This window comes from Entelurus aequoreus, linkage group LG25, assembly GCF_033978785.1.
Source record: "Entelurus aequoreus isolate RoL-2023_Sb linkage group LG25, RoL_Eaeq_v1.1, whole genome shotgun sequence".
Taxonomy (NCBI): domain Eukaryota; kingdom Metazoa; phylum Chordata; class Actinopteri; order Syngnathiformes; family Syngnathidae; genus Entelurus; species Entelurus aequoreus.
The window spans coordinates 6048613-6068532 of NC_084755.1; the positions used below are offsets into that span (position 1 = coordinate 6048613).

The 19920-nt window shown below is 45.9% G+C and overlaps 1 protein-coding gene across 1 annotated transcript in view; it reads right to left on the bottom strand.

The window, feature by feature from the left end:
• LOC133642947 (MICAL-like protein 1) overlaps nucleotides 1-19920 on the bottom strand; it is a 35887-nt gene that overhangs the window by 14286 nt on the left and 1681 nt on the right. The window contains exons 2-4 of the mRNA XM_062037370.1: nucleotides 17746-17840; nucleotides 17519-17661; nucleotides 509-912 (exon numbers count right to left, since the gene is read on the bottom strand). Of these exons, the coding sequence (XP_061893354.1) occupies nucleotides 509-912; nucleotides 17519-17661; nucleotides 17746-17840 (642 nt within the window). The remainder of the gene's footprint in view (nucleotides 1-508; nucleotides 913-17518; nucleotides 17662-17745; nucleotides 17841-19920) is intronic.

A 19920-nucleotide genomic window follows, 5' to 3' on the forward strand; every position in this document is an offset into this window, starting at 1 on the left:
ACATATAAATATATGTATAGATACAGTGTATATATACACACTTTTTTTTTTAGGTTTATTGCAGCGTCTGAAGCTGGTTTGACAGCCTGCTGCTGACTAAAGACTGCATGGACGTATAAAGTGGCGGGCCGGCGAAATTGTACTTTGACAAAATAAAAGCATGTTTTATTGTAAGTTTCTGAGGTGCAGGATGTTTAGAACAATTTTCAGATGTATTATTTTTGGTTCGTTTTGTCAGGAAAACTAGCGTGAGAACCACCGCAATGCAAGCAATGGTAGCAAACATGGCGCCTGTTATGTTGGCCTTTATACAGCGCTCTGAGATAGCCCCCTCACTACTGCCATCTACTGTCTTGGAAGAGCAACTGCATTGCAAATGAGACTTGTGTAGTCATACAACAAGAACTTATAATATTTTAAATGTTACATTAGGAACACAACTATTTATTAGCAAACAATGAACATTTATTAGCAGACATTAAAGATGTAATATTAAAGGTGATATTACCTGCCTGGGACACCTGAGCCAGCTGCTTACTTTCTCCTCTTCCTGCTGAAGACGCCCAATGAAGATCCTCCATTTTAGTCCCTTCATCGGACTCTAAGCTGACTGCCAGACCGCTTGGTCGTCCATCTTCCGTTGCCCGGGCGACACCAGCCGGCTGGAACATGGCGCACGGCGACTGGGACGTCTCGCTCGGCACAGGTTGCTCGGCCACTTTGACAACCGGTTTGTCACGTGACCGCCTCGCCTCCGTGCCCTGAGGGCCGCCGACCAGATCCAGGCCGCCGAGAGACAAGTCACAGGTGCTCCTCGCGCCTCCTCGCTCCTCCTCGGAGCAAAGAACCGAGCAGGCGGCTTCCCCGGGCGCGTGGAAGCCAGCCAGCAGCGTGCTGCGGCACACCTTGCACCTGCAAGATGTACATGTCACTAAACACAGACACACCTGCAAGATGTACATGTCACTAAACACAGGCACACCTGCAAGATGTACATGTCACTAAACACAGGCACACCTGCAAGATGTACATGTCACTAAACACAGGCACACCTGCAAGACGTACATGTCACTAAACACAGGCACACCTGCAAGATGTACATGTCACTAAACACAGGCACACCTGCAAGACGTACATGTCACTAAACACAGGCACACCTGCAAGATGTACATGTCACTAAACACAGGCACACCTGCAAGATGTACATGTCACTAAACACAGGCACACCTGCAAGATGTACATGTCACTAAACACAGGCACACCTGCAGGAGGTACATGTCACTAAACACAGGCACACCTGCAAGATGTACATGTCACTAAACACAGGCACACCTGCAAGACGTACATGTCACTAAACACAGGCACACCTGCAAGACGTACATGTCACTAAACACAGACACACCTGCAAGACGTACATGTCACTAAACACAGGCACACCTGCAAGATGTACATGTCACTAAACACAGGCACACCTGCAAGATGTACATGTCACTAAACACAGGCACACCTGCAAGACGTACATGTCACTAAACACAGGCACACCTGCAAGATGTACATGTCACTAAACACAGGCACACCTGCAAGATGTACATGTCACTAAACACAGGCACACCTGCAAGATGTACATGTCACTAAACACAGGCACACCTGCAAGACGTACATGTCACTAAACACAGGCACACCTGCAAGATGTACATGTCACTAAACACAGGCACACCTGCAAGATGTACATGTCACTAAACACAGGCACACCTGCAAGATGTACATGTCACTAAACACAGGCACACCTGCAAGATGTACATGTCACTAAACACAGGCACACCTGCAAGACGTACATGTCACTAAACACAGGCACACCTGCAAGATGTACATGTCACTAAACACAGGCACACCTGCAAGATGTACATGTCACTAAACACAGGCACACCTGCAAGATGTACATGTCACTAAACACAGGCACACCTGCAAGACGTACATGTCACTAAACACAGGCACACCTGCAAGATGTACATGTCACTAAACACAGGCACACCTGCAAGATGTACATGTCACTAAACACAGGCACACCTGCAAGATGTACATGTCACTAAACACAGGCACACCTGCAAGATGTACATGTCACTAAACACAGGCACACCTGCAAGACGTACATGTCACTAAACACAGGCACACCTGCAAGACGTACATGTCACTAAACACAGGCACACCTGCAAGATGTACATGTCACTAAACACAGGCACACCTGCAAGATGTACATGTCACTAAACACAGGCACACCTGCAAGACGTACATGTCACTAAACACAGGCACACCTGCAAGATGTACATGTCACTAAACACAGGCACACCTGCAAGATGTACATGTCACTAAACACAGGCACACCTGCAAGATGTACATGTCACTAAACACAGGCACACCTGCAAGACGTACATGTCACTAAACACAGGCACACCTGCAAGATGTACATGTCACTAAACACAGGCACACCTGCAAGACGTACATGTCACTAAACACAGGCACACCTGCAAGATGTACATGTCACTAAACACAGGCACACCTGCAAGACGTACATGTCACTAAACACAGGCACACCTGCAAGATGTACATGTCACTAAACACAGGCACACCTGCAAGATGTACATGTCACTAAACACAGGCACACCTGCAAGATGTACATGTCACTAAACACAGGCACACCTGCAAGACGTACATGTCACTAAACACAGGCACACCTGCAAGATGTACATGTCACTAAACACAGGCACACCTGCAAGATGTACATGTCACTAAACACAGGCACACCTGCAAGATGTACATGTCACTAAACACAGGCACACCTGCAAGATGTACATGTCACTAAACACAGGCACACCTGCAAGACGTACATGTCACTAAACACAGGCACACCTGCAAGACGTACATGTCACTAAACACAGGCACACCTGCAAGATGTACATGTCACTAAACACAGGCACACCTGCAAGATGTACATGTCACTAAACACAGGCACACCTGCAAGACGTACATGTCACTAAACACAGGCACACCTGCAAGATGTACATGTCACTAAACACAGGCACACCTGCAAGATGTACATGTCACTAAACACAGGCACACCTGCAAGATGTACATGTCACTAAACACAGGCACACCTGCAAGACGTACATGTCACTAAACACAGGCACACCTGCAAGATGTACATGTCACTAAACACAGGCACACCTGCAAGACGTACATGTCACTAAACACAGGCACACCTGCAAGATGTACATGTCACTAAACACAGGCACACCTGCAAGATGTACATGTCACTAAACACAGGCACACCTGCAAGAGGTACATGTCACTAAACACAGGCACACCTGCAAGATGTACATGTCACTAAACACAGGCACACCTGCAAGATGTACATGTCACTAAACACAGGCACACCTGCAAGACGTACATGTCACTAAACACAGGCACACCTGCAAGACGTACATGTCACTAAACACAGGCACACCTGCAAGACGTACATGTCACTAAACACAGGCACACCTGCAAGAGGTACATGTCACTAAACACAGGCACACCTGCAAGATGTACATGTCACTAAACACAGGCACACCTGCAAGACGTACATGTCACTAAACACAGGCACACCTGCAAGATGTACATGTCACTAAACACAGGCACACCTGCAAGATGTACATGTCACTAAACACAGGCACACCTGCAAGATGTACATGTGACTAAACACAGGCACACCTGCAAGATGTACATGTCACTAAACACAGGCACACCTGCAAGACGTACATGTCACTAAACACAGGCACACCTGCAAGATGTACATGTCACTAAACACAGGCACACCTGCAAGACGTACATGTCACTAAACACAGGCACACCTGCAAGATGTACATGTCACTAAACACAGGCACACCTGCAAGATGTACATGTCACTAAACACAGGCACACCTGCAAGATGTACATGTCACTAAACACAGGCACACCTGCAAGACGTACATGTCACTAAACACAGGCACACCTGCAAGACGTACATGTCACTAAACACAGGCACACCTGCAAGACGTACATGTCACTAAACACAGGCACACCTGCAAGATGTACATGTCACTAAACACAGGCACACCTGCAAGATGTACATGTCACTAAACACAGGCACACCTGCAAGACGTACATGTCACTAAACACAGGCACACCTGCAAGATGTACATGTCACTAAACACAGGCACACCTGCAAGACGTACATGTCACTAAACACAGGCACACCTGCAAGATGTACATGTCACTAAACACAGGCACACCTGCAAGACGTACATGTCACTAAACACAGGCACACCTGCAAGACGTACATGTCACTAAACACAGGCACACCTGCAAGATGTACATGTCACTAAACACAGGCACACCTGCAAGATGTACATGTCACTAAACACAGGCACACCTGCAAGATGTACATGTCACTAAACACAGGCACACCTGCAAGACGTACATGTCACTAAACACAGGCACACCTGCAAGATGTACATGTCACTAAACACAGGCACACCTGCAGGAGGTACATGTCACTAAACACAGGCACACCTGCAAGACGTACATGTCACTAAACACAGGCACACCTGCAAGATGTACATGTCACTAAACACAGGCACACCTGCAAGACGTACATGTCACTAAACACAGGCACACCTGCAAGATGTACATGTCACTAAACACAGGCACACCTGCAAGATGTACATGTCACTAAACACAGGCACACCTGCAAGATGTACATGTCACTAAACACAGGCACACCTGCAAGATGTACATGTCACTAAACACAGGCACACCTGCAAGACGTACATGTCACTAAACACAGGCACACCTGCAAGATGTACATGTCACTAAACACAGGCACACCTGCAAGACGTACATGTCACTAAACACAGGCACACCTGCAAGACGTACATGTCACTAAACACAGGCACACCTGCAAGACGTACATGTCACTAAACACAGGCACACCTGCAAGACGTACATGTCACTAAACACAGGCACACCTGCAAGACGTACATGTCACTAAACACAGGCACACCTGCAAGATGTACATGTCACTAAACACAGGCACACCTGCAAGACGTACATGTCACTAAACACAGGCACACCTGCAAGACGTACATGTCACTAAACACAGGCACACCTGCAAGACGTACATGTCACTAAACACAGGCACACCTGCAAGATGTACATGTCACTAAACACAGGCACACCTGCAGGAGGTACATGTCACTAAACACAGGCACACCTGCAAGACGTACATGTCACTAAACACAGGCACACCTGCAAGATGTACATGTCACTAAACACAGGCACACCTGCAAGACGTACATGTCACTAAACACAGGCACACCTGCAAGATGTACATGTCACTAAACACAGGCACACCTGCAAGATGTACATGTCACTAAACACAGGCACACCTGCAAGACGTACATGTCACTAAACACAGGCACACCTGCAAGATGTACATGTCACTAAACACAGGCACACCTGCAAGAGGTACATGTCACTAAACACAGGCACACCTGCAAGATGTACATGTCACTAAACACAGGCACACCTGCAAGATGTACATGTCACTAAACACAGGCACACCTGCAAGAGGTACATGTCACTAAACACAGGCACACCTGCAAGATGTACATGTCACTAAACACAGGCACACCTGCAAGACGTACATGTCACTAAACACAGGCACACCTGCAAGACGTACATGTCACTAAACACAGGCACACCTGCAAGACGTACATGTCACTAAACACAGGCACACCTGCAAGACGTACATGTCACTAAACACAGCACACCTGCAAGATGTACATGTCACTAAACACAGGCACACCTGCAAGATGTACATGTCACTAAACACAGGCACACCTGCAAGATGTACATGTCACTAAACACAGGCACACCTGCAAGACGTACATGTCACTAAACACAGGCACACCTGCAAGACGTACATGTCACTAAACACAGGCACACCTGCAAGATGTACATGTCACTAAACACAGGCACACCTGCAAGATGTACATGTCACTAAACACAGGCACACCTGCAGGAGGTACATGTCACTAAACACAGGCACACCTGCAAGATGTACATGTCACTAAACACAGGCACACCTGCAAGACGTACATGTCACTAAACACAGGCACACCTGCAAGATGTACATGTCACTAAACACAGGCACACCTGCAAGATGTACATGTCACTAAACACAGGCACACCTGCAGGAGGTACATGTCACTAAACACAGGCACACCTGCAAGACGTACATGTCACTAAACACAGCACACCTGCAAGATGTACATGTCACTAAACACAGGCACACCTGCAAGACGTACATGTCACTAAACACAGGCACACCTGCAAGATGTACATGTCACTAAACACAGGCACACCTGCAAGACGTACATGTCACTAAACACAGGCACACCTGCAAGACGTACATGTCACTAAACACAGGCACACCTGCAAGATGTACATGTCACTAAACACAGGCACACCTGCAAGATGTACATGTCACTAAACACAGGCACACCTGCAAGACGTACATGTCACTAAACACAGGCACACCTGCAAGATGTACATGTCACTAAACACAGGCACACCTGCAAGACGTACATGTCACTAAACACAGGCACACCTGCAAGATGTACATGTCACTAAACACAGGCACACCTGCAAGACGTACATGTCACTAAACACAGGCACACCTGCAAGACGTACATGTCACTAAACACAGGCACACCTGCAAGATGTACATGTCACTAAACACAGGCACACCTGCAAGACGTACATGTCACTAAACACAGGCACACCTGCAAGATGTACATGTCACTAAACACAGGCACACCTGCAGGAGGTACATGTCACTAAACACAGGCACACCTGCAAGACGTACATGTCACTAAACACAGGCACACCTGCAAGATGTACATGTCACTAAACACAGGCACACCTGCAAGATGTACATGTCACTAAACACAGGCACACCTGCAAGATGTACATGTCACTAAACACAGGCACACCTGCAAGATGTACATGTCACTAAACACAGGCACACCTGCAAGATGTACATGTGACTAAACACAGGCACACCTGCAAGATGTACATGTCACTAAACACAGGCACACCTGCAAGATGTACATGTCACTAAACACAGGCACACCTGCAAGACGTACATGTCACTAAACACAGGCACACCTGCAAGATGCTACATGTCACTAAACACAGGCACACCTGCAAGACGTACATGTCACTAAACACAGGCACACCTGCAAGATGTACATGTCACTAAACACAGGCACACCTGCAAGACGTACATGTCACTAAACACAGGCACACCTGCAAGATGTACATGTCACTAAACACAGGCACACCTGCAAGATGTACATGTCACTAAACACAGGCACACCTGCAAGACGTACATGTCACTAAACACAGGCACACCTGCAAGATGTACATGTCACTAAACACAGGCACACCTGCAAGACGTACATGTCACTAAACACAGGCACACCTGCAAGATGTACATGTCACTAAACACAGGCACACCTGCAAGATGTACATGTCACTAAACACAGGCACACCTGCAAGAGGTACATGTCACTAAACACAGGCACACCTGCAAGATGTACATGTCACTAAACACAGGCACACCTGCAAGATGTACATGTCACTAAACACAGGCACACCTGCAAGACGTACATGTCACTAAACACAGGCACACCTGCAAGACGTACATGTCACTAAACACAGGCACACCTGCAAGACGTACATGTCACTAAACACAGGCACACCTGCAAGAGGTACATGTCACTAAACACAGGCACACCTGCAAGATGTACATGTCACTAAACACAGGCACACCTGCAAGACGTACATGTCACTAAACACAGGCACACCTGCAAGAGGTACATGTCACTAAACACAGGCACACCTGCAAGACGTACATGTCACTAAACACAGGCACACCTGCAAGATGTACATGTCACTAAACACAGGCACACCTGCAAGACGTACATGTCACTAAACACATGCACACCTGCAAGACGTACATGTCACTAAACACAGGCACACCTGCAAGACGTACATGTCACTAAACACAGGCACACCTGCAAGACGTACATGTCACTAAACACAGGCACACCTGCAAGATGTACATGTCACTAAACACAGGCACACCTGCAAGATGTACATGTCACTAAACACAGGCACACCTGCAAGATGTACATGTCACTAAACACAGGCACACCTGCAAGACGTACATGTCACTAAACACAGGCACACCTGCAAGATGTACATGTCACTAAACACAGGCACACCTGCAAGATGTACATGTCACTAAACACAGGCACACCTGCAAGATGTACATGTCACTAAACACAGGCACACCTGCAAGACGTACATGTCACTAAACACAGGCACACCTGCAAGATGTACATGTCACTAAACACAGGCACACCTGCAAGACGTACATGTCACTAAACACAGGCACACCTGCAAGGATGTACATGTCACTAAACACAGGCACACCTGCAAGATGTACATGTCACTAAACACAGGCACACCTGCAAGACGTACATGTCACTAAACACAGGCACACCTGCAGAGGTACATGTCACTAAACACAGGCACACCTGCAAGATGTACATGTCACTAAACACAGGCACACCTGCAAGACGTACATGTCACTAAACACAGGCACACCTGCAAGATGTACATGTCACTAAACACAGGCACACCTGCAAGATGTACATGTCACTAAACACAGACACACCTGCAAGACGTACATGTCACTAAACACAGGCACACCTGCAAGATGTACATGTCACTAAACACAGGCACACCTGCAGGAGGTACATGTCACTAAACACAGGCACACCTGCAAGATGTACATGTCACTAAACACAGGCACACCTGCAAGACGTACATGTCACTAAACACAGGCACACCTGCAAGATGTACATGTCACTAAACACAGGCACACCTGCAAGATGTACATGTCACTAAACACAGGCACACCTGCAAGATGTACATGTCACTAAACACAGGCACACCTGTAAGATGTACATGTCACTAAACACAGGCACACCTGCAAGATGTACATGTCACTAAACACAGGCACACCTGCAAGATGTACATGTCACTAAACACAGGCACACCTGCAAGACGTACATGTCACTAAACACAGGCACACCTGCAAGATGTACATGTCACTAAACACAGGCACACCTGCAAGATGTACATGTCACTAAACACAGGCACACCTGCAAGAGGTACATGTCACTAAACACAGGCACACCTGCAAGATGTACATGTCACTAAACACAGGCACACCTGCAAGATGTACATGTCACTAAACACAGGCACACCTGCAAGACGTACATGTCACTAAACACAGGCACACCTGCAAGACGTACATGTCACTAAACACAGGCACACCTGCAAGATGTACATGTCACTAAACACAGGCACACCTGCAAGATGTACATGTCACTAAACACAGGCACACCTGCAAGATGTACATGTCACTAAACACAGGCACACCTGCAAGATGTACATGTCACTAAACACAGGCACACCTGCAAGATGTACATGTCACTAAACACAGGCACACCTGCAAGACGTACATGTCAGTAAACACAGGCACACCTGCAAGATGTACATGTCACTAAACACAGGCACACCTGCAAGACGTACATGTCACTAAACACAGGCACACCTGCAAGATGTACATGTCACTAAACACAGGCACACCTGCAAGATGTACATGTCACTAAACACAGGCACACCTGCAAGATGTACATGTCACTAAACACAGGCACACCTGCAAGATGTACATGTCACTAAACACAGGCACACCTGCAAGACGTACATGTCACTAAACACAGGCACACCTGCAAGATGTACATGTCACTAAACACAGGCACACCTGCAAGATGTACATGTCACTAAACACAGGCACACCTGCAAGACGTACATGTCACTAAACACAGGCACACCTGCAAGACGTACATGTCACTAAACACAGCACACCTGCAAGATGTACATGTCACTAAACACAGGCACACCTGCAAGATGTACATGTCACTAAACACAGGCACACCTGCAAGATGTACATGTCACTAAACACAGGCACACCTGCAAGATGTACATGTCACTAAACACAGGCACACCTGCAAGACGTACATGTCACTAAACACAGGCACACCTGCAAGATGTACATGTCACTAAACACAGGCACACCTGCAAGATGTACATGTCACTAAACACAGGCACACCTGCAAGATGTACATGTCACTAAACACAGGCACACCTGCAAGATGTACATGTCACTAAACACAGGCACACCTGCAAGATGTACATGTCACTAAACACAGGCACACCTGCAAGACGTACATGTCACTAAACACAGGCACACCTGCAAGACGTACATGTCACTAAACACAGGCACACCTGCAAGATGTACATGTCACTAAACACAGGCACACCTGCAGGAGGTACATGTCACTAAACACAGGCACACCTGCAAGATGTACATGTCACTAAACACAGGCACACCTGCAAGACGTACATGTCACTAAACACAGGCACACCTGCAAGATGTACATGTCACTAAACACAGGCACACCTGCAAGATGTACATGTCACTAAACACAGGCACACCTGCAAGATGTACATGTCACTAAACACAGGCACACCTGTAAGATGTACATGTCACTAAACACAGGCACACCTGCAAGATGTACATGTCACTAAACACAGGCACACCTGCAAGATGTACATGTCACTAAACACAGGCACACCTGCAAGACGTACATGTCACTAAACACAGGCACACCTGCAAGATGTACATGTCACTAAACACAGGCACACCTGCAAGATGTACATGTCACTAAACACAGGCACACCTGCAAGAGGTACATGTCACTAAACACAGGCACACCTGCAAGATGTACATGTCACTAAACACAGGCACACCTGCAAGATGTACATGTCACTAAACACAGGCACACCTGCAAGACGTACATGTCACTAAACACAGGCACACCTGCAAGACGTACATGTCACTAAACACAGGCACACCTGCAAGATGTACATGTCACTAAACACAGGCACACCTGCAAGATGTACATGTCACTAAACACAGGCACACCTGCAAGATGTACATGTCACTAAACACAGGCACACCTGCAAGATGTACATGTCACTAAACACAGGCACACCTGCAAGATGTACATGTCACTAAACACAGGCACACCTGCAAGACGTACATGTCAGTAAACACAGGCACACCTGCAAGATGTACATGTCACTAAACACAGGCACACCTGCAAGACGTACATGTCACTAAACACAGGCACACCTGCAAGATGTACATGTCACTAAACACAGGCACACCTGCAAGATGTACATGTCACTAAACACAGGCACACCTGCAAGATGTACATGTCACTAAACACAGGCACACCTGCAAGATGTACATGTCACTAAACACAGGCACACCTGCAAGACGTACATGTCACTAAACACAGGCACACCTGCAAGATGTACATGTCACTAAACACAGGCACACCTGCAAGATGTACATGTCACTAAACACAGGCACACCTGCAAGACGTACATGTCACTAAACACAGGCACACCTGCAAGACGTACATGTCACTAAACACAGGCACACCTGCAAGATGTACATGTCACTAAACACAGGCACACCTGCAAGATGTACATGTCACTAAACACAGGCACACCTGCAAGATGTACATGTCACTAAACACAGGCACACCTGCAAGATGTACATGTCACTAAACACAGGCACACCTGCAAGATGTACATGTCACTAAACACAGGCACACCTGCAAGATGTACATGTCACTAAACACAGGCACACCTGCAAGATGTACATGTCACTAAACACAGGCACACCTGCAAGATGTACATGTCACTAAACACAGGCACACCTGCAAGATGTACATGTCACTAAACACAGGCACACCTGCAAGACGTACATGTCACTAAACACAGGCACACCTGCAAGATGTACATGTCACTAAACACAGGCACACCTGCAAGATGTACATGTCACTAAACACAGGCACACCTGCAAGATGTACATGTCACTAAACACAGGCACACCTGCAAGAAGTACATGTCACTAAACACAGGCACACAGCACACCTGCAAGATGTACATGTCACTAAACACAGGCACACCTGCAAGATGTACATGTCACTAAACACAGGCACACCTGCAAGATGTACATGTCACTAAACACAGGCACACCTGCAAGACGTACATGTCACTAAACACAGGCACACCTGCAAGACGTACATGTCACTAAACACAGGCACACCTGCAAGATGTACATGTCACTAAACACAGGCAACACCTGCAAGATGTACATGTCACTAAACACAGGCACACCTGCAAGACGTACATGTCACTAAACACAGGCACACCTGCAAGACGTACATGTCACTAAACACAGGCACACCTGCAAGATGTACATGTCACTAAACACAGGCACACCTGCAAGATGTACATGTCACTAAACACAGGCACACCTGCAAGATGTACATGTCACTAAACACAGGCACACCTGCAAGACGTACATGTCACTAAACACAGGCACACCTGCAAGATGTACATGTCACTAAACACAGGCACACCTGCAAGATGTACATGTCACTAAACACAGGCACACCTGCAAGATGTACATGTCACTAAACACAGGCACACCTGCAAGATGTACATGTCACTAAACACAGGCACACCTGCAAGATGTACATGTCACTAAACACAGGCACACCTGCAAGATGTACATGTCACTAAACACAGGCACACCTGCAAGATGTACATGTCACTAAACACAGGCACACCTGCAAGATGTACATGTCACTAAACACAGGCACACCTGCAAGATGTACATGTCACTAAACACAGGCACACCTGCAAGACGTACATGTCACTAAACACAGGCACACCTGCAAGATGTACATGTCACTAAACACAGGCACACCTGCAAGACGTACATGTCACTAAACACAGGCACACCTGCAAGATGTACATGTCACTAAACACAGGCACACCTGCAAGACGTACATGTCACTAAACACAGGCACACCTGCAAGATGTACATGTCACTAAACACAGGCACACCTGCAAGACGTACATGTCACTAAACACAGGCACACCTGCAAGATGTACATGTCACTAAACACAGGCACACCTGCAAGATGTACATGTCACTAAACACAGGCACACCTGCAAGACGTACATGTCACTAAACACAGGCACACCTGCAAGATGTACATGTCACTAAACACAGGCACACCTGCAAGATGTACATGTCACTAAACACAGGCACACCTGCAAGACGTACATGTCACTAAACACAGGCACACCTGCAAGATGTACATGTCACTAAACACAGGCACACCTGCAAGACGTACATGTCACTAAACACAGGCACACCTGCAAGATGTACATGTCACTAAACACAGGCACACCTGCAGAGGTACATGTCACTAAACACAGGCACACCTGCAAGACGTACATGTCACTAAACACAGGCACACCTGCAAGATGTACATGTCACTAAACACAGGCACACCTGCAAGATGTACATGTCACTAAACACAGGCACACCTGCAAGATGTACATGTCACTAAACACAGGCACACCTGCAAGATGTACATGTCACTAAACACAGGCACACCTGCAAGATGTACATGTCACTAAACACAGGCACACCTGCAAGATGTACATGTCACTAAACACAGGCACACCTGCAAGATGTACATGTCACTAAACACAGGCACACCTGCAAGACGTACATGTCACTAAACACAGGCACACCTGCAAGATGTACATGTCACTAAACACAGGCACACCTGCAAGACGTACATGTCACTAAACACAGGCACACCTGCAAGATGTACATGTCACTAAACACAGGCACACCTGCAAGACGTACATGTCACTAAACACAGGCACACCTGCAAGATGTACATGTCACTAAACACAGGCACACCTGCAAGACGTACATGTCACTAAACACAGGCACACCTGCAAGACGTACATGTCACTAAACACAGGCACACCTGCAAGATGTACATGTCACTAAACACAGGCACACCTGCAAGATGTACATGTCACTAAACACAGGCACACCTGCAAGACGTACATGTCACTAAACACAGGCACACCTGCAAGATGTACATGTCACTAAACACAGGCACACCTGCAAGACGTACATGTCACTAAACACAGGCACACCTGCAAGATGTACATGTCACTAAACACAGGCACACCTGCAAGACGTACATGTCACTAAACACAGGCACACCTGCAAGACGTACATGTCACTAAACACAGGCACACCTGCAAGATGTACATGTCACTAAACACAGGCACACCTGCAAGATGTACATGTCACTAAACACAGGCACACCTGCAAGACGTACATGTCACTAAACACAGGCACACCTGCAAGATGTACATGTCACTAAACACAGGCACACCTGCAGGAGGTACATGTCACTAAACACAGGCACACCTGCAAGACGTACATGTCACTAAACACAGGCACACCTGCAAGATGTACATGTCACTAAACACAGGCACACCTGCAAGATGTACATGTCACTAAACACAGGCACACCTGCAAGATGTACATGTCACTAAACACAGGCACACCTGCAAGATGTACATGTCACTAAACACAGGCACACCTGCAAGACGTACATGTCACTAAACACAGGCACACCTGCAAGATGTACATGTCACTAAACACAGGCACACCTGCAAGACGTACATGTCACTAAACACAGGCACACCTGCAAGACGTACATGTCACTAAACACAGGCACACCTGCAAGATGTACATGTCACTAAACACAGGCACACCTGCAAGACGTACATGTCACTAAACACAGGCACACCTGCAAGATGTACATGTCACTAAACACAGGCACACCTGCAGGAGGTACATGTCACTAAACACAGGCACACCTGCAAGACGTACATGTCACTAAACACAGGCACACCTGCAAGATGTACATGTCACTAAACACAGGCACACCTGCAAGATGTACATGTCACTAAACACAGGCACACCTGCAAGATGTACATGTCACTAAACACAGGCACACCTGCAAGATGTACATGTCACTAAACACAGGCACACCTGCAAGATGTACATGTCACTAAACACAGGCACACCTGCAAGATGTACATGTCACTAAACACAGGCACACCTGCAAGATGTACATGTCACTAAACACAGGCACACCTGCAAGACGTACATGTCACTAAACACAGGCACACCTGCAAGATGTACATGTCACTAAACACAGGCACACCTGCAAGACGTACATGTCACTAAACACAGGCACACCTGCAAGATGTACATGTCACTAAACACAGGCACACCTGCAAGACGTACATGTCACTAAACACAGGCACACCTGCAAGATGTACATGTCACTAAACACAGGCACACCTGCAAGACGTACATGTCACTAAACACAGGCACACCTGCAAGACGTACATGTCACTAAACACAGGCACACCTGCAAGATGTACATGTCACTAAACACAGGCACACCTGCAAGATGTACATGTCACTAAACACAGGCACACCTGCAAGACGTACATGTCACTAAACACAGGCACACCTGCAAGATGTACATGTCACTAAACACAGGCACACCTGCAAGACGTACATGTCACTAAACACAGGCACACCTGCAAGATGTACATGTCACTAAACACAGGCACACCTGCAAGACGTACATGTCACTAAACACAGGCACACCTGCAAGACGTACATGTCACTAAACACAGGCACACCTGCAAGATGTACATGTCACTAAACACAGGCACACCTGCAAGACGTACATGTCACTAAACACAGGCACACCTGCAAGATGTACATGTCACTAAACACAGGCACACCTGCAGGAGGTACATGTCACTAAACACAGGCACACCTGCAAGACGTACATGTCACTAAACACAGGCACACCTGCAAGATGTACATGTCACTAAACACAGGCACACCTGCAAGATGTACATGTCACTAAACACAGGCACACCTGCAAGATGTACATGTCACTAAACACAGGCACACCTGCAAGATGTACATGTCACTAAACACAGGCACACCTGCAAGATGTACATGTCACTAAACACAGGCACACCTGCAAGATGTACATGTCACTAAACACAGGCACACCTGCAAGATGTACATGTCACTAAACACAGGCACACCTGCAAGATGTACATGTCACTAAACACAGGCACACCTGCAAGACGTACATGTCACTAAACACAGGCACACCTGCAAGAGGTACATGTCACTAAACACAGGCACACCTGCAAGATGTACATGTCACTAAACACAGGCACACCTGCAAGACGTACATGTCACTAAACACAGGCACACCTGCAAGATGTACATGTCACTAAACACAGGCACACCTGCAAGAGGTACATGTCACTAAACACAGGCACACCTGCAAGATGTACATGTCACTAAACACAGACACACCTGCAAGATGTACATGTCACTAAACACAGGCACACCTGCAAGATGTACATGTCACTAAACACAGGCACACCTGCAAGATGTACATGTCACTAAACACAGGCACACCTGCAAGAGGTACATGTCACTAAACACAGGCACACCTGCAAGAGGTACATGTCACTAAACACAGGCACACCTGCAAGAGGTACATGTCACTAAACACAGGCACACCTGCAAGACGTACATGTCACTAAACACAGGCACACCTGCAAGATGTACATGTCACTAAACACAGGCACACCTGCAAGATGTACATGTCACTAAACACAGGCACACCTGCAAGATGTACATGTCACTAAACACAGGCACACCTGCAAGATGTACATGTCACTAAACACAGGCACACCTGCAAGATGTACATGTCACTAAACACAGGCACACCTGCAAGATGTACATGTCACTAAACACAGGCACACCTGCAAGACGTACATGTCACTAAACACAGGCACACCTGCAAGAGGTACATGTCACTAAACACAGGCACACCTGCAAGATGTACATGTCACTAAACACAGGCACACCTGCAAGACGTACATGTCACTAAACACAGGCACACCTGCAAGATGTACATGTCACTAAACACAGGCACACCTGCAAGAGGTACATGTCACTAAACACAGGCACACCTGCAAGATGTACATGTCACTAAACACAGACACACCTGCAAGATGTACATGTCACTAAACACAGGCACACCTGCAAGATGTACATGTCACTAAACACAGGCACACCTGCAAGATGTACATGTCACTAAACACAGGCACACCTGCAAGAGGTACATGTCACTAAACACAGGCACACCTGCAAGAGGTACATGTCACTAAACACAGGCACACCTGCAAGAGGTACATGTCAGTTTGAGGCTAAACACAAGCCGAGTACCTGAAGCAGCTGCGGTGGTAGACCTCTCCTCGGACCAGGTGTCTCTGGACCAGGTGCACATGTTGCAGGCAGCGCGGACAAGACACGTGCACTCTTCTGCCGCCACGGCCGTCGTCTCCGAAGGAAGGCGGAGAGGGGGAGCGCTGAAAAAGTTCATACCGGAAATTACCGGAGATGATGATGATGATGAGGAAAAAAAGCACTTTATGAGATGAAGTCCTGATCACCTGCTTGGGTAAGACCAGGTGTGCCGACCTCAGACCGGAAGGACCGGCTGCAAAGTCAAGAGAGGAAGATGTAAATGATGGCCTCTGAAGACCAGCTGGTGTGCAAACATCTTATTTGCATCAGGAACTAAACATTAGTCCTTATTTGCTTCTGCTGCAGGAACTAAACATTAGTCCTTATTTGCTTCTGCTGCAGGAACTAAACCTTAGTCCTTATTTGCTTCTGCTGCAGGAACTAAACCTTAGTCCTTATTTGCTTCTGCTGCAGGAACTAAACATTAGCCCTTATTTGCTTCTGCTGCAGGAACTAAACATTAGTCCTTATTTGCATCAGGAACTAAACATTAGTCCTTATTTGCTTCTGCTGCAGGAACTAAACATTAGTCCTTATTTGCTTCTGCTGCAGGAACTAAACATTAGTTCTTATTTGCTTCTGCTGCAGGAACTAAACATTAGTCCTTATTTGCTTCTGCTGCAGGAACTAAACATTAGTCCTTATTTGCTTCTGCTGCAGGAACTAAACATTAGTCCTTATTTGCTTCTGCTGCAGGAACTAAACATTAGCCCTTATTTGCTTCTGCTGCAGGAACTAAACATTAGTCCTTATTTGCATCAGGAACTAAACATTAGTCCTTATTTGCTTCTGCTGCAGGAACTAAACATTAGTCCTTATTTGCTTCTGCTGCAGGAACTAAACATTAGTCCTTATTTGCTTCTGCTGCAGGAACTAAACATTAGTCCTTATTTGCTTCTGCTGCAGGAACTAAACATTAGTCCTTATTTGCTTCTGCTGCAGGAACTAAACATTAGTCCTTATTTGCTTCTGCTGCAGGAACTAAACATTAGCCCTTATTTGCTTCTGCTGCAGGAACTAAACATTAGTCCTTATTTGCATCAGGAACTAAACATTAGTCCTTATTTGCTTCTGCTGCAGGAACTAAACATTAGTCCTTATTTGCTTCTGCTGCAGGAACTAAACATTAGTCCTTATTTGCTTCTGCTGCAGGAACTAAACATTAGTCCTTATTTGCTTCTGCTGCAGGAACTAAACATTAGTCCTTATTTGCTTCTGCTGCAGGAACTAAACATTAGTCCTTATTTGCTTCTGCTGCAGGAACTAAACATTAGCCCTTATTTGCTTCTGCTGCAGGAACTAAACATTAGTCCTTATTTGCATCAGGAACTAAACATTAGTCCTTATTTGCTTCTGCTGCAGGAACTAAACATTAGTCCTTATTTGCTTCTGCTGCAGGAACTAAACATTAGTCCTTATTTGCTTCTGCTGCAGGAACTAAATATTAGTCCTTATTTGCATCTGCTGCAGGAATTGGACAATGATGTGAAATGAAAGTAGATACAAGTGGAATAAAAGTGGACTATGATGTGAAATGAAAGTAGATACAAGTGGAATAAAAGTGGACTATGATGTGAAATGAAAGTAGATACAAGTGTAATAAAAGTGGAATATGATTTGAAATGAAAGTAGATACAAGTGGAATAAAAGTGGACTATGATGTGAAATGAAAGTAGATACAAGTGGAATAAAAGTGGACTATGATGTGAAATGAAAGTAGATACAAGTGGAATAAAAGGGGAATATGATGTGAAATGAAAGTAGCTACAAGTGGAATAAAAGTGGACTATGATGTGAAATGAAAGTAGCTACAAGTGGAATAAAAGGGGAATATGATTTGAAATGAAAGTAGATACAAGTGGAATAAAAGTGGAATATGATTTGAAATGAAAGTAGCTACAAGTGGAATAAAAGTGGAATATGATTTGAAATGAAAGTAGCTACAAGTGGAATAAAGTGGAATATGATTTGAAATGAAAGTAGCTACAAGTGGAATAAAGTGGAATATGATTTGAAATGAAAGTAGCTACAAGTGGAATAAAGTGGAATATGATTTGAAATGAAAGTAGCTACAAGTGGAATAAAGTGGAATATGATTTGAAATGAAAGTAGCTACAAGTGGAATAAAGTGGAATATGATGTGAAATGAAAGTAGATACAAGTGGAATAAAAGTGGACTATGATGTGAAATGAAAGTAGCTACAAGTGGAATAAAAGTGGAATATGATGTGAAATGAAAGTAGATACAAGTGGAATAAAAGTGGACTATGATGTGAAATGAAAGTAGATACAAGTGGAATAAAAGTGGACTATGATGTGAA